General features: G+C 40.9%; 1 protein-coding gene across 2 annotated transcripts in view; it reads right to left on the bottom strand.

The window, feature by feature from the left end:
• Nucleotides 1–13030: 13030 nt before the first annotated feature.
• RTN1 (reticulon 1) overlaps nucleotides 13031–19897 on the bottom strand; it is a 114474-nt gene continuing 107607 nt past the window's right edge. For both annotated transcript variants that reach the window (XM_062577392.1, XM_062577393.1), the window contains 6 exons: nucleotides 18077–18284; nucleotides 16924–17062; nucleotides 15855–15924; nucleotides 15426–15472; nucleotides 15266–15324; nucleotides 13031–13832 (listed from right to left, as the gene is read on the bottom strand). In XM_062577392.1, coding sequence (XP_062433376.1) covers nucleotides 13790–13832; nucleotides 15266–15324; nucleotides 15426–15472; nucleotides 15855–15924; nucleotides 16924–17062; nucleotides 18077–18284 — 566 coding nt within the window. In that variant the 3' untranslated portion in view covers nucleotides 13031–13789. The remainder of the gene's footprint in view (nucleotides 13833–15265; nucleotides 15325–15425; nucleotides 15473–15854; nucleotides 15925–16923; nucleotides 17063–18076; nucleotides 18285–19897) is intronic.

The following is a 19897-nucleotide window of genomic DNA, read 5'->3' as shown; positions in this document are numbered from 1 at the left end:
GCATCTTTCACACTCCTCCTCCTCCTCCCGGTGCACAGAAAAGACAGAGGCACAAGTGGCGTATGAGGTCCAGAGGACCTGATAAAATGTTCTGTCACAAAATGATTACAGTGTAAATTCTAGAGAATGATATTTTAAAGCATTCATTGAGAGAAGTTTGTAGAAGTTATTAAAATAAACACTGTGGATCAAAATAACTTCCCTTTAAGTAGGGTGTAGCTAATCTTTAGAATTTTGCCAAGCAGTTATAACTTAATTATGTCTCTTCCCAACCAAAAATACTAATCCGGATGTATCAAAGCCTGAAGTGAGATTTATATTACAACTGAAGCTTCTCTTTGTATTGTTAAATTTAATTTAGCTTCAGCTGCAATAATAACTGCAGGGATTTGAATTCCACCAAAAGATTATTGCACCTGTTACAGTGGTATTGACAACTTTTTATATACTGTCTTTGTAACACGGATTAAATCCTTATAGGAAAAAAAGTAAATTCTTAATCCAAACATAAGTGAATCTGTAGTGAAGACAACGCACTCAGCCATCTGAGATGAGAGCTTTGTCTTTAGTTTGACCTACGAATATGTTTGAAAACTAGAAACTGTCTCACTTCATTAGGACCTTCTCCTAAAGTAGTGGGAATGAAGGCCAGGTGCAGCCACTGCCTCTGCCCTATGTGCCCATCGTCAAGCTTGATGATGATAATCTATCAATATGACATTTTCCACAAAATAATGCCTCCAGTGGGAGAGATGTCAGACAGCAAACCCATTTACATAGGAAACAGTGAGTGGGTGCAAGTCAGGGCAGAATTTTCCCCATTTTCACCAGTTAGTGGTAATTTTAGACAATTACTTCAAAGTGAAGTCTGAAATCATACCTTTTTTACCACTTTCAACTTAACAGAAGCGTGAGTTATATTTCTCAGAAACACACCAAAATTTAGAGTATACTGTGCATAAATAAAAATTCATTTAAAAATCTAACAAGTTCTGCTTGTCTTTTTTCCAGTTCTTTAGGTCTCCACTCTCTTCCAGACCCTCCTCTTGATTTATTTATTTTTCTCTCCTCTTTCATATTTTCACTTGCTCTCTCAAAATCTGTATTTCCTAGATGAAACATCTCCTTCAGAAAAAGATCAAGATAAAGTATCCTGATTTTTTTTCAAATTTCTACTTTGTCCATTACTAAGCCAAAATTAAATGTCAATGTTAGCTAAATCCCAGTGAAGTATAGGTTTCCCCAAAATAATTTTTCACTAAAAAAGTGACCTCTTTCAAAAGGCTTACCATTTTTTCCTATGTGCTGCTCCAAAATTCAACCTGTTTTTCCACCCCCTTACTGCCAAAACTCTTCTCCTAATCAAACCTTTAAGCCTTTTAAAAATGGCATAAACGTCATGGTGACTTACGTCAAAAAAACATGGTGACCATGGCAAAAAATGTCAACTATCCACTTGCATTCCACCTCCTGACATCTCTCTTTTAGTGCCATAAACACAAACTTCTGGCCCCAAACCAGCATCAGTCACAGTTTATCCCCTCCACACAGCACAGCATTCTTGCATAACACATCCTCAAAAACTATAAAGTCACTGGTATGCCCCACCTAAAAATCCTTCCTCAAAATCCCCAGTTCCTTAGGGCACATGATGAACTGCAGCCGGACAGTGGCCAGAAGGGCAGAGTACTGAAACCACAGACATTTACTGGCTATGGATTTGCACATCATGTTAGATCTCTTGCTACAGCTTATGTCGCCCCATGCCATTTGTCTCATCTATGTATGCCTTTTTCTGACCTCTAGATTAAAAACTCTTTAAGGAACGCTGTAAGTGTACAGCCTTTAAAACCAACCTGTTGGGATAATGCCCTGCAACATATCTCAAAGGTAACAGGGAAGCTCAGATTCTAGCGCCATACAGCCCTTAGTCTGACAGCTGAGGCTTCCAGAAGTAAATATTTTGTGATATTTTGTGTTTTGTTAGACAAGAATAACTGTCCATTACCGCAAATCAGATTTGACAGCAACGGAAAGTTTTGAATGCTCTGAAATAGAAAAACTGGAAATGATAACATAAATGCAATATGCCCCCCAGCCTAGCATCCATCCCTTGAAACCGCTCAGCCTTAATGCACACCTCTGCCTGCTTCTCAAGGAGGAGTATCCTACAGCCAGATGAAGCTCGTTTGAAATTTGTCTCCTGATATTTAGTTTATTTGTTGCTTTTCCTCTGGTTAATTTTATTATTCTTAGCTCAGTTTCCTTGCTTACACTTAAAGCAATCCTTCTTTTGCATGATGATTAATCTTTCCTTCTAGAGCAAATTCATTCTGCTCTTAGTCATTGCTTCATCTCTTTCATGAAGGCCTTTGCACCAGATTGCTGATTGCTGAATTGTTCCAATTTTGTGTCTCCGTAATCCATTCTGCCACCCTGAAAGCAGGCTGTATTTCTTAAAAGAGACACTGTGATAAATGTGACCCCGCAGGTCACATTTATCTTCCGAGAGAGCCCAAGAGCTCCATAAGCAGGTTCTTGTCTGATGCAGCCCAGGAAAAAAAAATAACATTCAAGACAATTCAAGAGCTTCTAACCTCTCAATACCTACAAGGAACGACTCCGTGCTTTTAACTTATATAAAATTTCCTTCTTCTTTCAGATACCATGCCACGTGCTCGTATCAGAGGCCGAGGGCACCACAGGCGCTGGTCTCGCACCACCTGCCACAGCGCCTGGCCACCGGGCAAAGCCCAGACGCTTTCTAAACACGCCGCCAGATTTCTGGGCAAAGGTTTCTGGTATTTCTGCCCCAGAACGTCTTTGTAGCGAGGAGGTTTGTACCCACATGGAAGCTGCAGCTGTTCACGAAAACTCTGTTTCTAAAGAACGTTTCCAGAAATAAAACGTAGCAAAAAAAGGTTTGGAGAAGAAAAACCCTAGACATCTTCACACAGGCGCTTGCCAAAAAAGCCTTGGGAGTCCCACGGAGGAACCAGATGGCCACAGACATGATAATACAGCCAAAAAGACAAGAAGAAAATGCGATAATAATTACGGCAGCCACCTCGCTTTGAAACACAGTCCCTCCCTGCCGTCCTTTGCCATGACGCCGTCCTTAGGGTTTTATCATTTCCACGTTACCTGCGCTCTGGGGTCAAACTGGGAGAGACAGCCCACGGGGATGACGTTACCTGGATTTTTGAAAAAGCTGATAATTGTTAAGACAAAGCAATACCCATTTGCCCTACAAAGCCTGAGTCCCGCCCGGGCCCACAGTGTAAAATATATGTAAAATGCCAGGGTGGGGGCTCCCTGGAGCCTCCCGGACCATCCCCAGGGAGACCAGTGCTCCCAGTGCGGGGAGAGCCAGCCCCGCTGGGAGCCTCCCCGCCTCCTGCCCCGAGCACCCACCCAGGCCCTGCAGGCAGCCGAGGGCGGCCATGGCAGCCATGGCGGCTGCCGTTGCCATGGCGGCCGGCACCCGGCCTCACCGTTGCCACGGCAACCAGGCCGGTGGGCGGGGGCGGCCTACCCCACCCTGGGGGCCCGGGCAGAGGGACAGAGGGACGTTGGGGACAGGGACAGATGGCGCCCGGCTGGCGCGCAGACCTCTCGGGGTGCCGGCCGGGCCCTCACCACAGAACAGCAAGGCTGGAGAGCCCCGCTCTGCTTTGGGCTGCTGTTTTGGGCACTGACATTCCTCACGCGAGACGTTTCCTCGGACCGCTCGAAGTCACCTTTTTCCCATCAGAAATTCTCCTCAGTGTCCCGAGCCTCGTGCTGATCTTTAGTTTGAGGCCTTCCTCTCCCACAGACAATAAATTAAATCAAACTCGGGTTAAAACATGGCAATAAACCTAAGAGAGTCTTGGCCCACGTTACACGGCATTCTCAGCAAATACAATACCTACAATATTTTTAGGTCCTAGCAGTTAAACTTGATAATTCCTGGCCTTGGAGAGTATGCTCTCATCCTAACCTCTCAAAACATACAAGGTTTAAAAATATCAATAATAAAGCTTAGATTGTTTATTTGCTTCGCCAAGCCTTCATGCTACGTTTGAATCACATTTTGAAGCTTTCCTGTGGGTACAGAATAGCTAAGAAGTTATCTTCTTAAATGAAGGTGTCCGTACTTGCCTCATCACATTAAAAACGACCTCTAGGAAAAAATACCCTCTCTTCAACCTTTGAGATAAAATGGCGATTCACACCATTGTATGGAGGAGTATCAGACACCACTTGATTATTCCTGTGTTTATAGAGACAAATAACAGCAGAGCATCGCTTCTTTATAATTATCCAGAAAAAGTGTAATAGCAAGCGGTTCGATTTTACTCTGGAGATAACCAGCTTGTTATGAAATGGCCTCATTCTTTCCTACGTATTTATGGTTGGTACCATCCTGCCAGGCTATTACTGGAGACCTTCTCTGTTCCCAGTCGGTCTCAATTTATAGCTCAGCAAGAGATGATCAGCAGAGGTGGAGCCATCTCTCACCTCCAGCGCTCTGACAAATTGGTTTTGAAATTGAACTATGCCAAGAATTGCCGTGCATTAAACGATCTGCTGTTAATCCTATGTATTGGGTACTCGCACAAAGCCTGGTCCTAAGAAGGGTCCTTGCCTCCTCTTGAAGCTGGCAGAAGATATGTGCCATCAATGGCCTTGTGACTGGCATGCTTCCACCAACTGTAGTTTGACTATGCAAAGGGTCTCCAGTTTCAATGGTCTCAATTATGGCATGAAATAGTTGCATTCACGTCATCATTTCACTGCAGGCAGAATAACAGCATCTGAGTGAACATAGTAACCCCTGGGCTAATAGAAGACATATCCATAAATTCATCTAAAAACCAAACAAACAAGTCATCTGTTCTTTGCATGAGATCAATTTGGTAGTTGTATTACAAGATGAGACTTTTGGTTGGAAGAAGGGAAGGATCGTTTTTCTGAAAACCATTTTCAGGCTTCAATAAATTAATAGTTCCAGAACATAGGCAGTTTTGTACCTGACCACTAGTGGAAATCTAGGCATCTCTGGGGCAAATACATTGATTTCCATAAAGCCAAGATACTCGGGGCAAGTTCTCAATTTTCTCTTTGAATTTTAGTCCCTCCTTGGAAATTATACTTGAGGAAAAGCCAGAGATGGTTTTTTTTTCAAGCAATTCTGTCCTAAGTATTTCTAGGCAGTAATTTACCCATTCTTCCTGGATTTTTTCCCCTAAATTATGGCCCTACTGCTGTGGTAATACAAATAGCTTGAAAAAATAGCTCAGAGGAGCTGATAGATTTTAACAGGAAAAATAATAGTTATTTTCCTGTTTCCTAATGAAATAAAACCATTTTCTACAAAAAAATCACCTAAAATCAAGGCTTATGATGTGAAATAGTAACTTTTTTTCAAATAGATTTTCAAGACAAGGTTTCTGTAGAAATTAAAACACTCCTACAGAGCTGCAAGAAACTTCAAGCTCTTTAATACTTAACAGCAAATTAGGGAGATATTCCAAAAATTTCTAGTGGCTTTTACAGAGATCATGTGCGGGGCTATCTTCTCTTCTAAAGACAGGCCTTTTCAACTACAGGTACACTGCCTGTACGATTCACCGTGACCTTATCTGCAAATATTACTCTCAAACTCTTGTCAAAAATGAGGTTGGTAAATGTGATATAGACATACAAAGTGCTCACAAATGAACAAATGATAGGTCATAAACTAGGATGGCTTTAAAACAGCAGCTGAGCATTTAAACGCAGTGATCCTTTGAGACACAATTGCTGATCTGTAGCTCCAGACTTTGAGGAATTTATTACTGGCCTGTATTAGAAATAAATTACTGCTAGCACATTGATCAACAAAGGATGACAGTCAAATCCCTGCCCAGCCTTATGGTGAGAGCAACTAGGCAATGCAGCTTACATTTATCCCTGTTTACTCAGACCTAATGTCCTGACAGCTCTTGTAATGTTGTCTAGGAGGTTCTGCTCCCCATTCCTTTCAGTACAAGTCACAGCTTTAACACAGATAAAGATAATACTTGTTCAATGTGAATGAATTTGTCTCTCTCAAAAACCATCTGCTTCCTGACAAGTTTATCAGAGAGTAAAAGCTAATAAGAAGGGAATTCAGTAGATTTTTTCCTTGCATTTACTTATGCAGGGAAAACTTGCCTTTTTTTTCTTTTTTTCCCAGTCATTTGCATTGACATATTCATCTCAAGCTGAATGTGTTCTAATCTGATTTCTGTTTTCCCTGCCCACAACAGCATGTCACAGCAAACAGGATGCATACTCAGAGACACTGAACAGACTGTCTTTATAGCATCTTCCTAGCTTCCAGGAAACAAGAGGAAACATGAAGTCCCATCTTCATTTGGAAGAGTTGACAAACCTTTAAAATTTTGTTGCAAGTCTAATGCTGGCCTCACTGGTGCATGGATATTCGTGCTGAGCTTGGAAAACCTTTGGGATCTCAAAGATTAGTAGCTAATAATCAATGACAAGGTCAATTTTTAATTCCCAAAGAGAATGGTCCAGGTTTAGAGTTCATTTGATCTTGAGAGAGCTGCTCTGATTTAAGTAGATCCATTTTTGCATATCAGATGAGTATCTGGAATATCTTCCTACTGCTAAACAAACACAGACATTGTCTGATGGTTAATGCACTAGTGTGTATTTCAGGGAAATATATGTATCTCCCTGAAATCATCTCTTGTAACATCACTTTTAGCATCAAAAGAGCCACATGAGGAATCACCATCTGCTTATTTCATCAACAAGGCAACTGGCATTGTATGAGAACTGTTTCTTACCTTGAATGACTCTGATTCACAGTGCTTGTTTATAGCTCTTATGTGGGACTCACTGTTAAAATTTATTAATGGTCAGGAAAAATAATTTCCAAATTAAAAGTATGGAATGCGATTGTTTTCCAAAATATTTTAAAACAGTCAATTGTATACTTATGTTTCTGTATACAGTCTTAACTTTGACTTTATTGTTATCACATGGTTGTGCTTCAAGATATTTTCTCTTTGTGCACTCTTTTTTAACTCTCTATAAGGAAGATACTCTAGTCTTCTTCCTATATTATACAAGATGATATCCAAAGTGGATATACTGTTTATTAGTCACAAATATTTTAGAGCCATAAGGTGCTGTATATCCAATCCAATGAATATATCCAATATATTCACGGTAATGTCCTGTGTCAGCATTAAGCTAGTTTAAACAGCTTTCAACCTTCTCTGGGTTTACTCCCAGTATACTTGTGACAAGCAATTATATCCTTTTGCAGCCTTCATTTTGCTAGATTAATGAAGCCAAACTCTTCCAGACTCATTTCATGTGATGGGCCTCATGTTTCCTGAATATCCAAAGCACTTCTCTGCACTAGTGAGGACCATCATCCTGTGTTCAACCAGGACGCTTAGGTCTTTCTCCTTGATATTTGTTTCTATTCAGTGACCTTCTAACCAACAACAGAACTTTCCGTTGTCAGTCAAGGACATGTCCTTGCATTTGTGATGCAAAATATCAATCCAATTTTTATGGCTTAGAGGCTTCAAGGTTATCTTACTCCTTTCATATGGCATTGCAATTGTATCCTGCTTTTCTATTAATTTACAATTTCATCTCTTCAGCTAACTAGCATTCTCTGCATCTGGAGCATGTATTTTCATTTTATTAATGAGAAGATGAAATATGGCTGATGCTCGAGAAGTTTCACTACTGAACTTTCCTTTTAGTACTATCAATTACCATCTGCTTTTGAAGTTATCCTTAAAATCTTCTATTAATCACCATTTTATCTGTTTCACTCATAATATTTCTTGTAATACCATATCAAAGACCCAGGTATACCACCTTCTTTGATTCTTTTTGAAAACTTGGGTTATGATAACATAGTTTGACCCATATAACAAAGTCCACAGCATTTCACTGAAAAGAGAAGGAGATTCGCTCCATTCATTCCAGCTGAAGAATTGTAGGAGTACCTTTGGTAAACAGGAGTAGAAACAATGTTTTACTTTTAATTTGTGCTATTGGTATAGCATGCAAGTCAGATTTATGATTACTGCTGGGAAAGTGGGTGAGACAAACCACTTCAACGAAGAGATTCTTGGTTACAATCTAATGTCTGAAGAAAATTTTAAGCTTCTATCTGAGAGTTCAAAAAGTGACACTAGTAGTATCAAGATATTATAGTCCTTAGTTTTCTTTTAAGCTGACATGTGAAAAGTTGAAGTGTACTTTTTCCCTTGTTTGCTTTTCTTAGTTCATCAGAGCTCTATATTTCATCTGGAAAAGGTTACCAGCTCTCTAGATTTGAAGAGGGAGAACATTTTTAAGCCTTTAAAGTTTCTGCCTAGAGATAGAGGTACCTCCTCAAAGGACCTCTTCTGAGAGAGTTAAAGCCCCACCTCTTCCTAATTAAGTGCTGCAAATTTGCTGATAACTGACAAGTGAAGCTGATGTTCTGCTGGTAACCATTCAGTAATTATGTTTATTCTATACTGGAGGCAATACTTTTTCACTCAGCATAACAGGCTAATAATTGTGTGCATGGTGCTTTCTCCAAGCAGCATCTGTGGAATTAAGAGGAATGAAATTAAACCTCCTGTCTAACTTGGCAAGTGGAGAATATTTTGTGTAAAGACATCTGCTATTCAAGTCACTCCACTATCTGGATGTTACTTGTCCCTTTTTTCATTTTTAGTCACATTTATAAAACATGTTAGGCATTTCTGGACTGGTCTGGGCTGCTTTACATCACTTTGGCTAAATTAGAGATGGAAAACATAATCAATATCCTCTTTACAGTTCCCTAATAAAGGGAAATGTATGCAAAGGGGTCTTACTGTGAATGCCAATTAGCTCCACTGAACTGAATTATTCTGCAACTTAAACAAAAGATTCACAACCTTGAGGGTGAATCACTGTGATATTCAGGAAACATGAGAAATGAGTCTGACCTGCAAGTTCAGGGGCAGACAGGAGCAAAAGGCAAAGAAAGCATGTCAGGGACAGGGTTACTTTGTCCTATGGCTTTCTTAGATTAGACTCTTTTTTGCAGTCCTTTCCCATCCCTTTATTTTCAACATCTCTTCAGCTGAGGCAGAGCAGGGAAGAAAGGGCAGAAGAGAGCACGGGCAATGCAGAGACGGGACACATCCCAGTCAACTGAAGCTGGCCAGAGCACAATTCTTTCTCCTGTCTTGGCAGAGTGGAGTTTACCCACCCTCTCATGTAAAAAGTCTGAGCAGCAAAAAAGCTCGACAGAAATAACTAGAAACCACTCCCCTCCCTTTCTTAGGCATGATGCCTATTGATTCTTTTCTCAGGGAATATCTTTCACCTGTATCCAAAAGTGATTTGCCCCACAGCAGCTGCACACAGCAGTAAATTTTCTTTCATGCCAGCAGCCTCACTTCCACTGACTCCCTGCTTCCCACGAAGTTCACAGGCAAGTTCACTGATGGAGCACTTTTTTCTGTGCTTGAGAAAATAAAATATTAAATGCTAAGAGGAAATACAGAGCACTTGGTAGCTGCAAGCCATACTGGGCAAACACAGGTTTGCCACATATTTCATCAGAATCCTATGGCAAAGGAAAGGCTGCTAAACTTGGAATAAGCAGGCTTGCACCAGCTCCCAACCAGGAGAGGGATAGGAGCCACCTGCTATCAGAAAGATGGCAAAAGCTTCCTCATGGGGAGAAAAACAGTCTCTCTAACTAGATTAGCTGCTCACAGAATATTCTACCTTCTTATCTCCTCCAAATTCCAGGGCTTTCTTGACACTAATGTGTTTTATGATTCTACTCTCACTAGATTAATATTAAAGAGTGGAGAAAGAATAAAAGAGATCAGTAACAGCCCAGAGGTAGGTATATAAGTTGGTAGAAGACTGGAATGTTGCTAAGGCTCTAAGAAGCACAGAATCAAAAACAAAGACATTACAGGGTATTCACATTTCATGTCAAACAACCAACAGAGCATTCATTTCAAGATACCTAGCTAGATATTCAACTGGCATAAAGCACTGACAGAGCTGTTCTGCAGCAGTTGAGGAGCAGGCTTATGAAGGTTATGGAAGATACAGGTGAAATGATGGATAGCATATTTTAAAGTAATAGAGCCTAAAATAAATCCATATCCTGTGTAAGTGTAGATGTTCTGACAGTATCTTCTATCCATTATCATTCTCCTCAGAGCACTCTACTCCTGATTTCAGATCTCTGAAACAGGGTTAAACTGGGTGCTGTTCAAACACAGTGCGTCACTTGGCTGGCTTTTAAAAGTATGGTCAACATTTAGGTCTCTTACCTTGCTTGAAAGCCAGTACTGTATCGAGCAAATCTAGACACAGCTCTCATCCTTATATTGTGTGGCTGTGTAAAGGCTTGGCCCAGACCTATCCCTTGCATTTAGACAAGGCTCACACCTGAGGTATCCACCTTAAAACCTCTGATACAGGGAGTAGCAGCTGCTCAGCCTACCTAAAGACAGAGGGAAGAAGACTTTGCTTGGGGAAGGTACTCAGTACATACCTAACTATAACCACCTGAACAGCCTTATTTAAACAGCAAGGGGCGGGGGGGACACACCTTGAAAAGATCATGTGCTTGCATTTCTTCTTAAAGCAGCCTTTGAACTCAGGGGGTAATTTGATTCCTTGAGCACTAATGACATGGTGTGATATCCTGGTTCCCTCAGCAAGGAACATTTTGAAGCATTTTTGAGAGGACTGCATACATTTTGCAATGTTTGAACACCCCCATGCCACACACGTTTTACCCCAGCAGTCTGAGCTGCTTCTCAGGTTTTGTCTGCCTGAAAACCCTGGCAAGTTTGCAGCTTTTGCCAGTCGAGCTTGTCCATGGCTGTTCTTCACTTTGAATGCAAATGAAGATTAGAAACAAAGCGCCTTGCAGCCTGTGTACCTCAGTGCACAGCTCAGCTCTAGAATTTGAGTCATTGTGCTAAGTTTCTTCAGCCATATGAAGGTATTCATACAAAAAAAAAATGGATGTAGCTCAGTGTTGTTGTTTTTCCTAACAGATTGTTTTTCTGCTTGTCTGAAAACCAAAAAAACCCTTCCCACAATGCTGCTCTACAAATGAGACCTGCTGGGGAACACCAAGGGTGTTGCAGACTTTCCCTGCCTGCGCGCATGGGTGATCTGTGGTTGTGAGCTGTATGGTAGCACCAGGCCATGAGTTAGCAGAGATTTGTAAAGAAGGCTTACTGGTATGAAGGCTTTTTGCAAGTTCCCATGGTCAGAAGTGGCATGGAAAGTCCTGCTGATATCCCAGGAAGGTGACAGTGCTCATCACAGGCAGTGCTGGCAAACAACACAAGTGATCCAAGCCCTGGCTGAGGTCCTCTGCCTCTCCTGCATCTCAGCAGGGCCATCACCTGGTTCCAGCCAGCACATTGACCCATGCCAGCTGCTCAGCAGGACTTGTACGTTTGCCATCTGCCAAATATATAGAAAGGCCCAGTGGTTGCAAGGAAGCTTGGGTGCTGGTCTGGAAAGGCAGCACGTGAGGAATGAGAAGCAGGGAAGTAAAGGATGTGTTGGAGAGGAGGGCGTATGGGCTGCAGTTAGGGTGAGGGGAGCCTGGAGTTGAAGGCTCTGGATTTTGGAGATGATAATGCTAGAGAAGAAAGGGAGAATGGGAGTGTCTCTCTTGATTTAGCCTCTTTAGAATATTTAGATTCTGCCAGGAGATTTTGTTTTATTTTCTTTTATTTCAGAATATTTAGGAAATACAGCCTTTAAATCCTTCTTAAGGTTCAGCATTGGTAGAGGCTTGTATAACTGCACAGATGTAATTGGGGGGGAAATATATTGATGAGATCAGAGGAATGGGACGTTAAATGTACTTATTTTCCAAATTAAGCTGTTGGGCCCACCAACTAACCATGTAAGTAGTAAGAGTTTTGAAGGCCAATCTTTATTCTTCAGGATGCTTGTATGGTCTGTACCGTCTTTCCAGGAGATACAGGCGACAGACTGGCCATTTGAACGCATAGTAGAAAAGTCCATAAAGCAGTTAAAGCAGCAGATGAGTGTTGTACTTTAAATCCTGGCTGCAAGCTATACATGTTAAAACAAGCATTCAATTTGATCAAAAGCAGCACATGTCACCTTGAAGCATTCAGCTGTCAATTGATAGAAGATGTTCATATCTAGATGCAGGTGACTTTTAAAGACATTTTCGTATTTTTACATGAGACCAGACAAGAATGTTAAGAATATTTAAATATAAATCTTAAACGAAAATAAGGGTAACAGACTCATCACAAGGATTAACTAGCCCAAAGCCATACCAGTGTCGCTACCAACTTCTCATACCATTTGTTTTGTACATTTGTACACAGCCAAATAAAACCGCAGCCCGATCTATGGTGGATGGTCAGTATGTCCATATATAACTGAGGTGAAGCTAAATTAAATGAATTAATATAAGGAAAAAATTAAATTCAAAATTTTTAGATAAATGTCTAAGGATCTAGCTCTTTGTGGAAAAAAATATTCAGCATAAAAACATCACTTTTGTGTTAGAAAAGGAGAAAAACTAAAGCGGTTTGGCTGAAAATATTTTGATGTTCACATTTTTATACAAAAAAAAAAGATCAAAATCTTCCACAACATATATATTCCACAAATAGATAAATCATTCATCGAATAACCAGTTCTTCATTTTGAAGCAATTTAGACAGACACTTGACTGTCATTTCTCTTAGTCTAACTGTTTCCAAACCCCAAATGTCAACATTAAAACACCCACTTGAATCACTTTTGAATGAAAGCGAATGTTTATTTTAGTTCCCAATCTCTGGGAACTGTACCACATACTACGGATGATCTTGTTGGATTGCACCGGTTCATAATGGCAAGGTATACATAGATCACGAGAGAGAGAGAAACACTAATCTTCTATGTTCTGTTTTAAACTTTGTGTTCCAGTTTGCAATGCTAAAATAATCCTAGTGGCAACAAGAGGGAGAACTTTTTACATTTAGTAACATTTATTTCTGCATTCGGTATCAAGTACATAAGTGCAAATATTCAGAGTCCATAATTAAGTCCATTAGGAACTACAGAGAATGTAATACAAATTGTAATAAATTTAACAAGCTGGAACTTTCCAGTTACCATACATGTAAATTAGCCTGTCAGTCCCTTACGACAAAAGTACTGGGTTTTGTTTTCATTTTTTGAGTTATACAAAACTGATTACCATAAGTACCGATTACTGTTTATTTTATTGGTGCTGGAAAACACTAAAACAGCAGTCTACAATTCTATATAGTTAATAAAGATGAATCCAACCAGCAACCCAGTGACGTAGAAGCAATTTTAACTATTGCATCAGTGCGCTAAGCAGGAAAGCCCCTAGCCACATGTAACATTAAAAGTTATAGAAGCGATGCCAGTAGAAGGAGGAAAACACTAAAAAAATAAAATAAAAAAGGTCAATATTATTTAGGCTCTCACCATCATGCACTTTATAAGCAACACAAAAAAAACACATCTAATACACTTTTCTCTTTACTATACTTTAGTGCTTGACACAAGTGATTGCAAATATTCTAAGTGCAGAAGCAGCAGGGGAAAAGCACTGCTTCCGATTTTTATGTTTCTAAGATTATGGTGTTGAGAAAAAAAAAAGAACAATAAATTTGCAGTAAGGTGTAAGAGCAGAGATGTTTCACTCTAGTTTCCCCCATTATTCACTATTGTAGTTGATGAATTCTTGATGTTGGCTTTACTCTGCCTTTCTCTTAGCACCTGGGATTTTAGCCTGAATCCTAGAGGGGAAAAAAAAAATTATATGGTCAAGCAGCTAGTCCATCACAGTGCATCCCCATATAAAGTCTTAGCTAGGATAATCTTTTGTGTTCAGTGTGTTTGGTGAGAAGTGGACCAGAATATAATCTGAAAAAAGGATGGTACCCACTCCTACCCTGCTTGTAAGTGGCCTGGTTCTTGGCAGTTCTTGTAACCATGTGATGTTTTCAGTGAATTCCTCCTTGCTTTGTTATCCTTCTGTGGCCTACTGTCAATCCAGGAATGATGATTAAACACAGAATTTTCAGTATAAACTTTCAGTCCTGCCCAAGGCTGCGGGTTCACAGAATCATAGAAATGTTGGCTGAAAATGACAGGTTAGGTCTTCAGCCTAACCTCGCTCTTGAAGCAGGACTATCGCCAACACTAGGTCAGGTTAGCTGTGGCTTTGTTTTGCGGTTTCTTGAAAACCTCCAAGGATGGAGGTTCTGGCACTTCCCTGAACAGCCTGCTCGACACTATACTAATCTCCTGGAGAAAAGCTTCTCCTGATGTCCAAACTGAACCTGGTAAGCTGAACTTATGCTGTTGCTCTTTGTTATAACATCTGCTACCTCTGAGAAGAGTTTAGTTCCATCATCTTTCTAACTTCAGCAACTTGTAGGCTGCTGTGAAATCTCCACTTAGTCCCCTCATTGCCAGGCTAAACAAGCCCATTTTCCTCAGCATCACCTTGTGGGTTGCTTGCTCTGTCCCTCACCAACTTGTAGCCCTCCACTGGATACTTGTTGTTCAGCCATCTTTTGCAAAGCCATGAATACAAATTACTGAGGTGTACAGACTTACCTTTCAGTCCAGCCATCCAGTTCAGCAATTCACAAGTGTTGTGAATTATACTTAGACTTCACTATGCCCTTGTGAATTCCACAGAAGCTTTTGATACAGACAGCACATTAGGAACTGGAGCAGGCTGCCTCAAAAATCTCATTCAGATGTTCTATCCATTCTATGGTTCAACACCCTTGAGGTCATGGTGCTTATAGGTATTTGCTTTTTCTAATTCCCCTTTGCTTATTAACATTATTATTTTTAACTCCATGGGGTAATGTCCCTGAATATGAAAAGCCAGGTTTGGGGTCAGTGAAGAAAGGAGTTAAAATCTTCCATTTGGTCTGTTGTGGTCAGGTGAAGTATGGACATCAGCCCCTTATAGAACTGCTCCATCCACAGCTCCCCAAAAGGGGAGGAGAGAGGAGAGAAGGATGCAGGGTCTCAACTCAGCCTCAGTCTACACTCATCTGAGAAGGACTGCATCTCTCCAGAGATCTGCCCTCATGCAGGGGAAGGCATCATTCACACGGCAGATTGTCTCCAGGACCACCCAGCTCTTAGCCACCCTCAGTGCACAGCAACCTCACAGCAAGATTTCTAGTCAAGTCACTGCTGAACTTACTTTGCCACAACAGTGTTTATGTGGGTCCGCACCAGTCCCAAGTATTGATCAATCTGTGCCTGCAAAGAGCACAAGGAAACAAAGTCAATTGAGATTCATAAGGCAGAAGCACCCAGGCACCCAACTGACACAGCTGTGGTCATCCTGCTGCTGGACTTACCTGGTACTTGTCATATACAACAGGTAGAGTAAACATAGACACCACAGCTGAGGAGAAAAAGAGCACACTGTTACATTGCTGCTCATCAGATTCCTCCAGAGATGAGACCTACTTCAAATAGTGACAAATGCATATCATGCCACTTGGTCAGCTGATCCACCAGAGATCTTTGTTTTAAAAAGGAACGTTGCTCAGGCCTCCCAAATATGGATTTTCCCATTCCTCTGGATCTAGTAGCTGCAACCCCATAAAAAACAAATTGGTTCCAGCAGGAGGGACAATACATAATGAATACAAGCTAGAAAGGGAAATAAAAGTTAATGGTTTAGCTGTGAGGAAGGCATACTAAGTATTGGCTGTTTTGTCTAAGTAGACATCACCAGGGAGTTAAAATTAAAAATAGATCTTAAAAGAAATGATAGTTTTTACCCATTATCAGAAGAGTCAGGCCATTGAAGAGGGCTCCCACGTAAGTCAGCAGCCACATTAGTACTGCAAACTAAATTAAAGATGGATCATTACATCACTTCCATTGTCAGCATAAGAAGAAAGGCGTTAACTTAACTAGCAAATATAATGGCACATTAGCCTTTTTAATGTGTAATGGGATTTGTTAAATAAGGTGTATTAGGAACTAAGGATTTCTATCTGCAGGTGACTGTAATGCTTTAAAAAAAGTCAACGCGGAAAAGGAAAATAAAATATTCTGCAAGCTTTTCAGGGATATTAAAAGCAAAAGGTAATCACTGGTACTTTTTTTCTGGGAATATAACCCCATTTACCCTTCTGCAGTTCACTGCTTCTCATCCTCTTTGCTGAGCTTTCACGTATATCCCTGGCTCAATTGTATATTCTTTGGAATCTGCATTGAGCATGGAATAGGCAGATTTCAGCATCCAATGTTGATGGAGGCAGCAGTCACCAGGTCATCCCCCACTGATTAATCACACCCACTGTGATAATCCCAGAAACTGGTAATTTCTTAGGGCTGGGAAATGGACACATTTTCAAAATACCTTTAGTAATTTAGGAACCTGAGCCACACAGGCTCTCTTAATGGTCTTTGCACTGAGGAACACCTACTTTTGTGTAAGGCTGAAAATAAATAACCATCACAGAAGGAAGGGAAAGAAGACATTCCTCCATACCAGGAAATGCCACTATTAGAGGAAGTCTAGATTAACAGAGGGAGAGGACAACACATCATTTTGCAGCAAGGCCATAGAAAGCATAACTCAGAGATGCTTCAGGAACTTCAGTGGAGCTAAGCTGAAACTTTCAAAGCTCCTGCATTACAGATCACTAAATTCAAGTGCAGATTGCCAAACCTCTAATCTATAGAAAGCAAATAGTTTAAAAATCAAAAAGGTGAGCAACTTCTATACTTTGTAGCAGCACACAGCTAGGTTTTACAACAACAATGTCAACGAGAATTAGTACTTTGAAATCTAAATTAGCTCCTCTAGAGAGGGGTTAAAAATGTCTAAAGCAATCCTACTTTTAAGGAATCCACGAGGTCCTGGACAAGAAAGAGTCTCCTCAGCTCTTTGACTGTGCTGTTGACGTATAGCTGGAGGCAGTCTGTGTATTTCTGAATCTGGTCCTGTGAAAGATTCATTTCCATCTCCAAGTAGGCTCTGCCAAAAACACAGGTTTCGTTATCAACCCAGGCAAGTTCACCTGCTGTTCACACTTGTGCCTTTCTCCCTGTCACTTTATCCTCCCCAGATCTCATTTCTTTGCAGCTGGAGCAATATGTTTCTCCAAGCACAGGCACAGAGCCACCAGCACACGCTATCGCTACCTTGTACCAACCTATCTTCCTGGGTGATCACAGGCTGAGCTGGGCCAGTTTAACTCGTCCTCCATGCAGACTCCTGCTCTGGAGGAACTGATGTTGTTTTCTGGCCACGTGTCACCTCCAGCAGTGATGCTCGCCTAAGGCCTTCTTGCCCCACTTCTCGCTTCTCTGTCTCTTTGCGCACCCTGCACTGCCTTCTGGGCAATGTGCCCGAGTTGCGAGTCAGATCACAGAACTGACCCACGTTGAGAAGACAGAACAGGAACCCAATAGGACCTTTTCTCAGAACTGTGTTTGTAAACCAGAGCAGTTCCCTGACCTGGTTCACAGACTCATTGGAACAGCAGAGGAGAAAGGATTGCTGCTCTCCTGGAGCAAACAGCCTGGACTGCAGGGAATGGTGAGAGCTATCATGCTAAGATGATGCACTGTCACATCACAGCCTAGCAGTGCTGGAGAAAAGATATAACTAAGCTCCCTCTGTGCCCAGTGGAGTGTGCCCAGAAGCAATGCTTCTCCTACTTGCAGAGACACTCTATTATCATTAGCTCTAATGAAACTCCTTTCCTCTACTCACTCTTAGTTTTCTGGATCTTTTGACTTTCACACAAAAATTTCCTATGTATTAAAAGATGATTGCTTTTATGTGATTTTTTTTCCCAGAATCAGAACCAATGCAATCTTAAGGCTCTTGAGACACTGAACAATAGAAAAAAAATATTTCCCTTGTTATGAGCAAAAGTCAAATTGTATCTGGTATAAAAACAGCAGCTAGAGAAACCTTGACTGTCACTAAGAATTAATCCTTTTCAAGAGAAGCGGAGCCAGGCCATGTCTGCAAAGCACTCACTTGAAAGGATGACCCTCATCCGTCTTCTGCACAGCCTGTAGGACCGATTTGTAGATTCTGAAGCTGATGGTGGCTGAGAGACCGGCGAGGGCAAGGTAGGCCACGACGCTGACGACACTGAACTGGGTCAGGGAGAAGAGCAGCAGCAGGAGGCTCCCAAACACTATCCCTGTCTGCTTGATGTCACGCCAGTACAACAGATCGATAGCTGGGGAGAGAAGACCGAGATGTTAACCATGGGCGTGGGATCTGTGTTGAGGCTGAGCTCTGTGGCCACTGAGATGCACAGGGTCCTTTGGAGGAAAGCAAGGGGAGGAGTAATGCTCCCTCTCATACCAGCCTAAACAGGATTTTACTTTGCTGAGAGCAAAGTGATTTCAGAGATACACTAAGAAAAACCAAGACTGATGACCTGCGTGAAATCCTTCTATTTCATGCGTATTATGTCTCACCAGCCCCCTCTTCACTGTTTAAGAAGATGGATGAATATCGTCCAGATGCAGCATGGTGGGTCTAGTGCAGCAGCAAGGCAGCCACATGCTGGGCTTTGTTTTGTTCCTAGGGTTTCGTGGAAGTTTTCACACTAACTTGCATTTATTTATCCTCCAACCAGGAAAAGTTTCTGCTTTACGTTAAAATTTTGGATTTATTTTTGTCACGAATCCAAATATCCAAATATTTTCCTGTTCTGGATCAAAACATTTTCAAGTTTTCATTGTTGGTAACTGAGAAAGATTGGAGGTAGCCACAATAAGCCAGTATCCCACTGAAAGTTTTGACAATATAATTTTGTTATTTTGAAGTTCTGAGAGAGAAAAAATGCCTGCTTTTTTTTCACTGCTTAATGGTTATGTAGGTAAGGAATCATCTTACAGATAAGACCTTAAAATGCAAAAGAATCCCTTTTGCTAACTCTCACATTGAAACTTCACCATTTCAGAAATATTTTTTAGAAAGATCTTTCTGCATCTTAGATAACTTTTCTTGTGTAGGTACATGAGAGATGTTAATTAGACCAAGGCGAATCCTGAAAAGCGTTTTCAGCAAATGTTTTTACATTTGTAAACAAGTTCTTTTTAACAGTGTTTTTCACCTGGTCGGTATATTTTGTCCCAACTACTCTAGAACACAATCTTACTGAGAGGAAAAATAAGCATAGAAGCAAAATTTTAAGAAATGATTGCTGAGTATCCAGTCCATAAAGGTAAATTTAGTTTATTTACATCTGTAACCTATTTCTGAGAGGAGTCTTCCTCTAGCCAGCTTATGACAATCTAAACAAAACAGCTCTAATTTCATACTGTTCACTGAACAAGTCCCCATGAACAGCTTGAACACAACACCAGCCAAACATTTTTTTTTATAGATGCTGCTTGTCAAATCATTCTGAACAAAGAGCAATTCAGGAAAATTGCAATCTGTCCAAAGAAAATTCACAAATACAAAAACAAACAAAATTAATCCAGCATAGTAGCTCTTACCATCTAATCTCCCAAGAAGTGTGAGTCACCACTGCATGTTTATCTTGAATCAATGAGCTATTACTCATTACTATTACACATACTAGCATTACTTTTCAAAGTGATGCACTTGAGTGCAAAAAATGCTATTGTATTACTGAGTTCTAGTCCCTTTGTGCAACATTCCCATCCTATTATATTCTCCATCAATATACAAAATAAAATCACTCCTTCATATTTCTAAGTGTAAGCATTCAGCACTGGATCATGAGCACACATGAACAGATGTATGGATTACATCCAAGCCATGGGATGAGGGAGCTCAGTGGCAGGTGCTGGGGTCCTGGGTGGTGACTATGCA

Source organism: Rhea pennata, chromosome 5 (genome assembly GCF_028389875.1).
Source record: "Rhea pennata isolate bPtePen1 chromosome 5, bPtePen1.pri, whole genome shotgun sequence".
Classification (NCBI taxonomy): Eukaryota; Metazoa; Chordata; class Aves; order Rheiformes; family Rheidae; genus Rhea; species Rhea pennata.
Note: the sequence above shows the minus strand (reverse complement) of the source record. Positions and strands in the feature narration are given on the sequence as shown.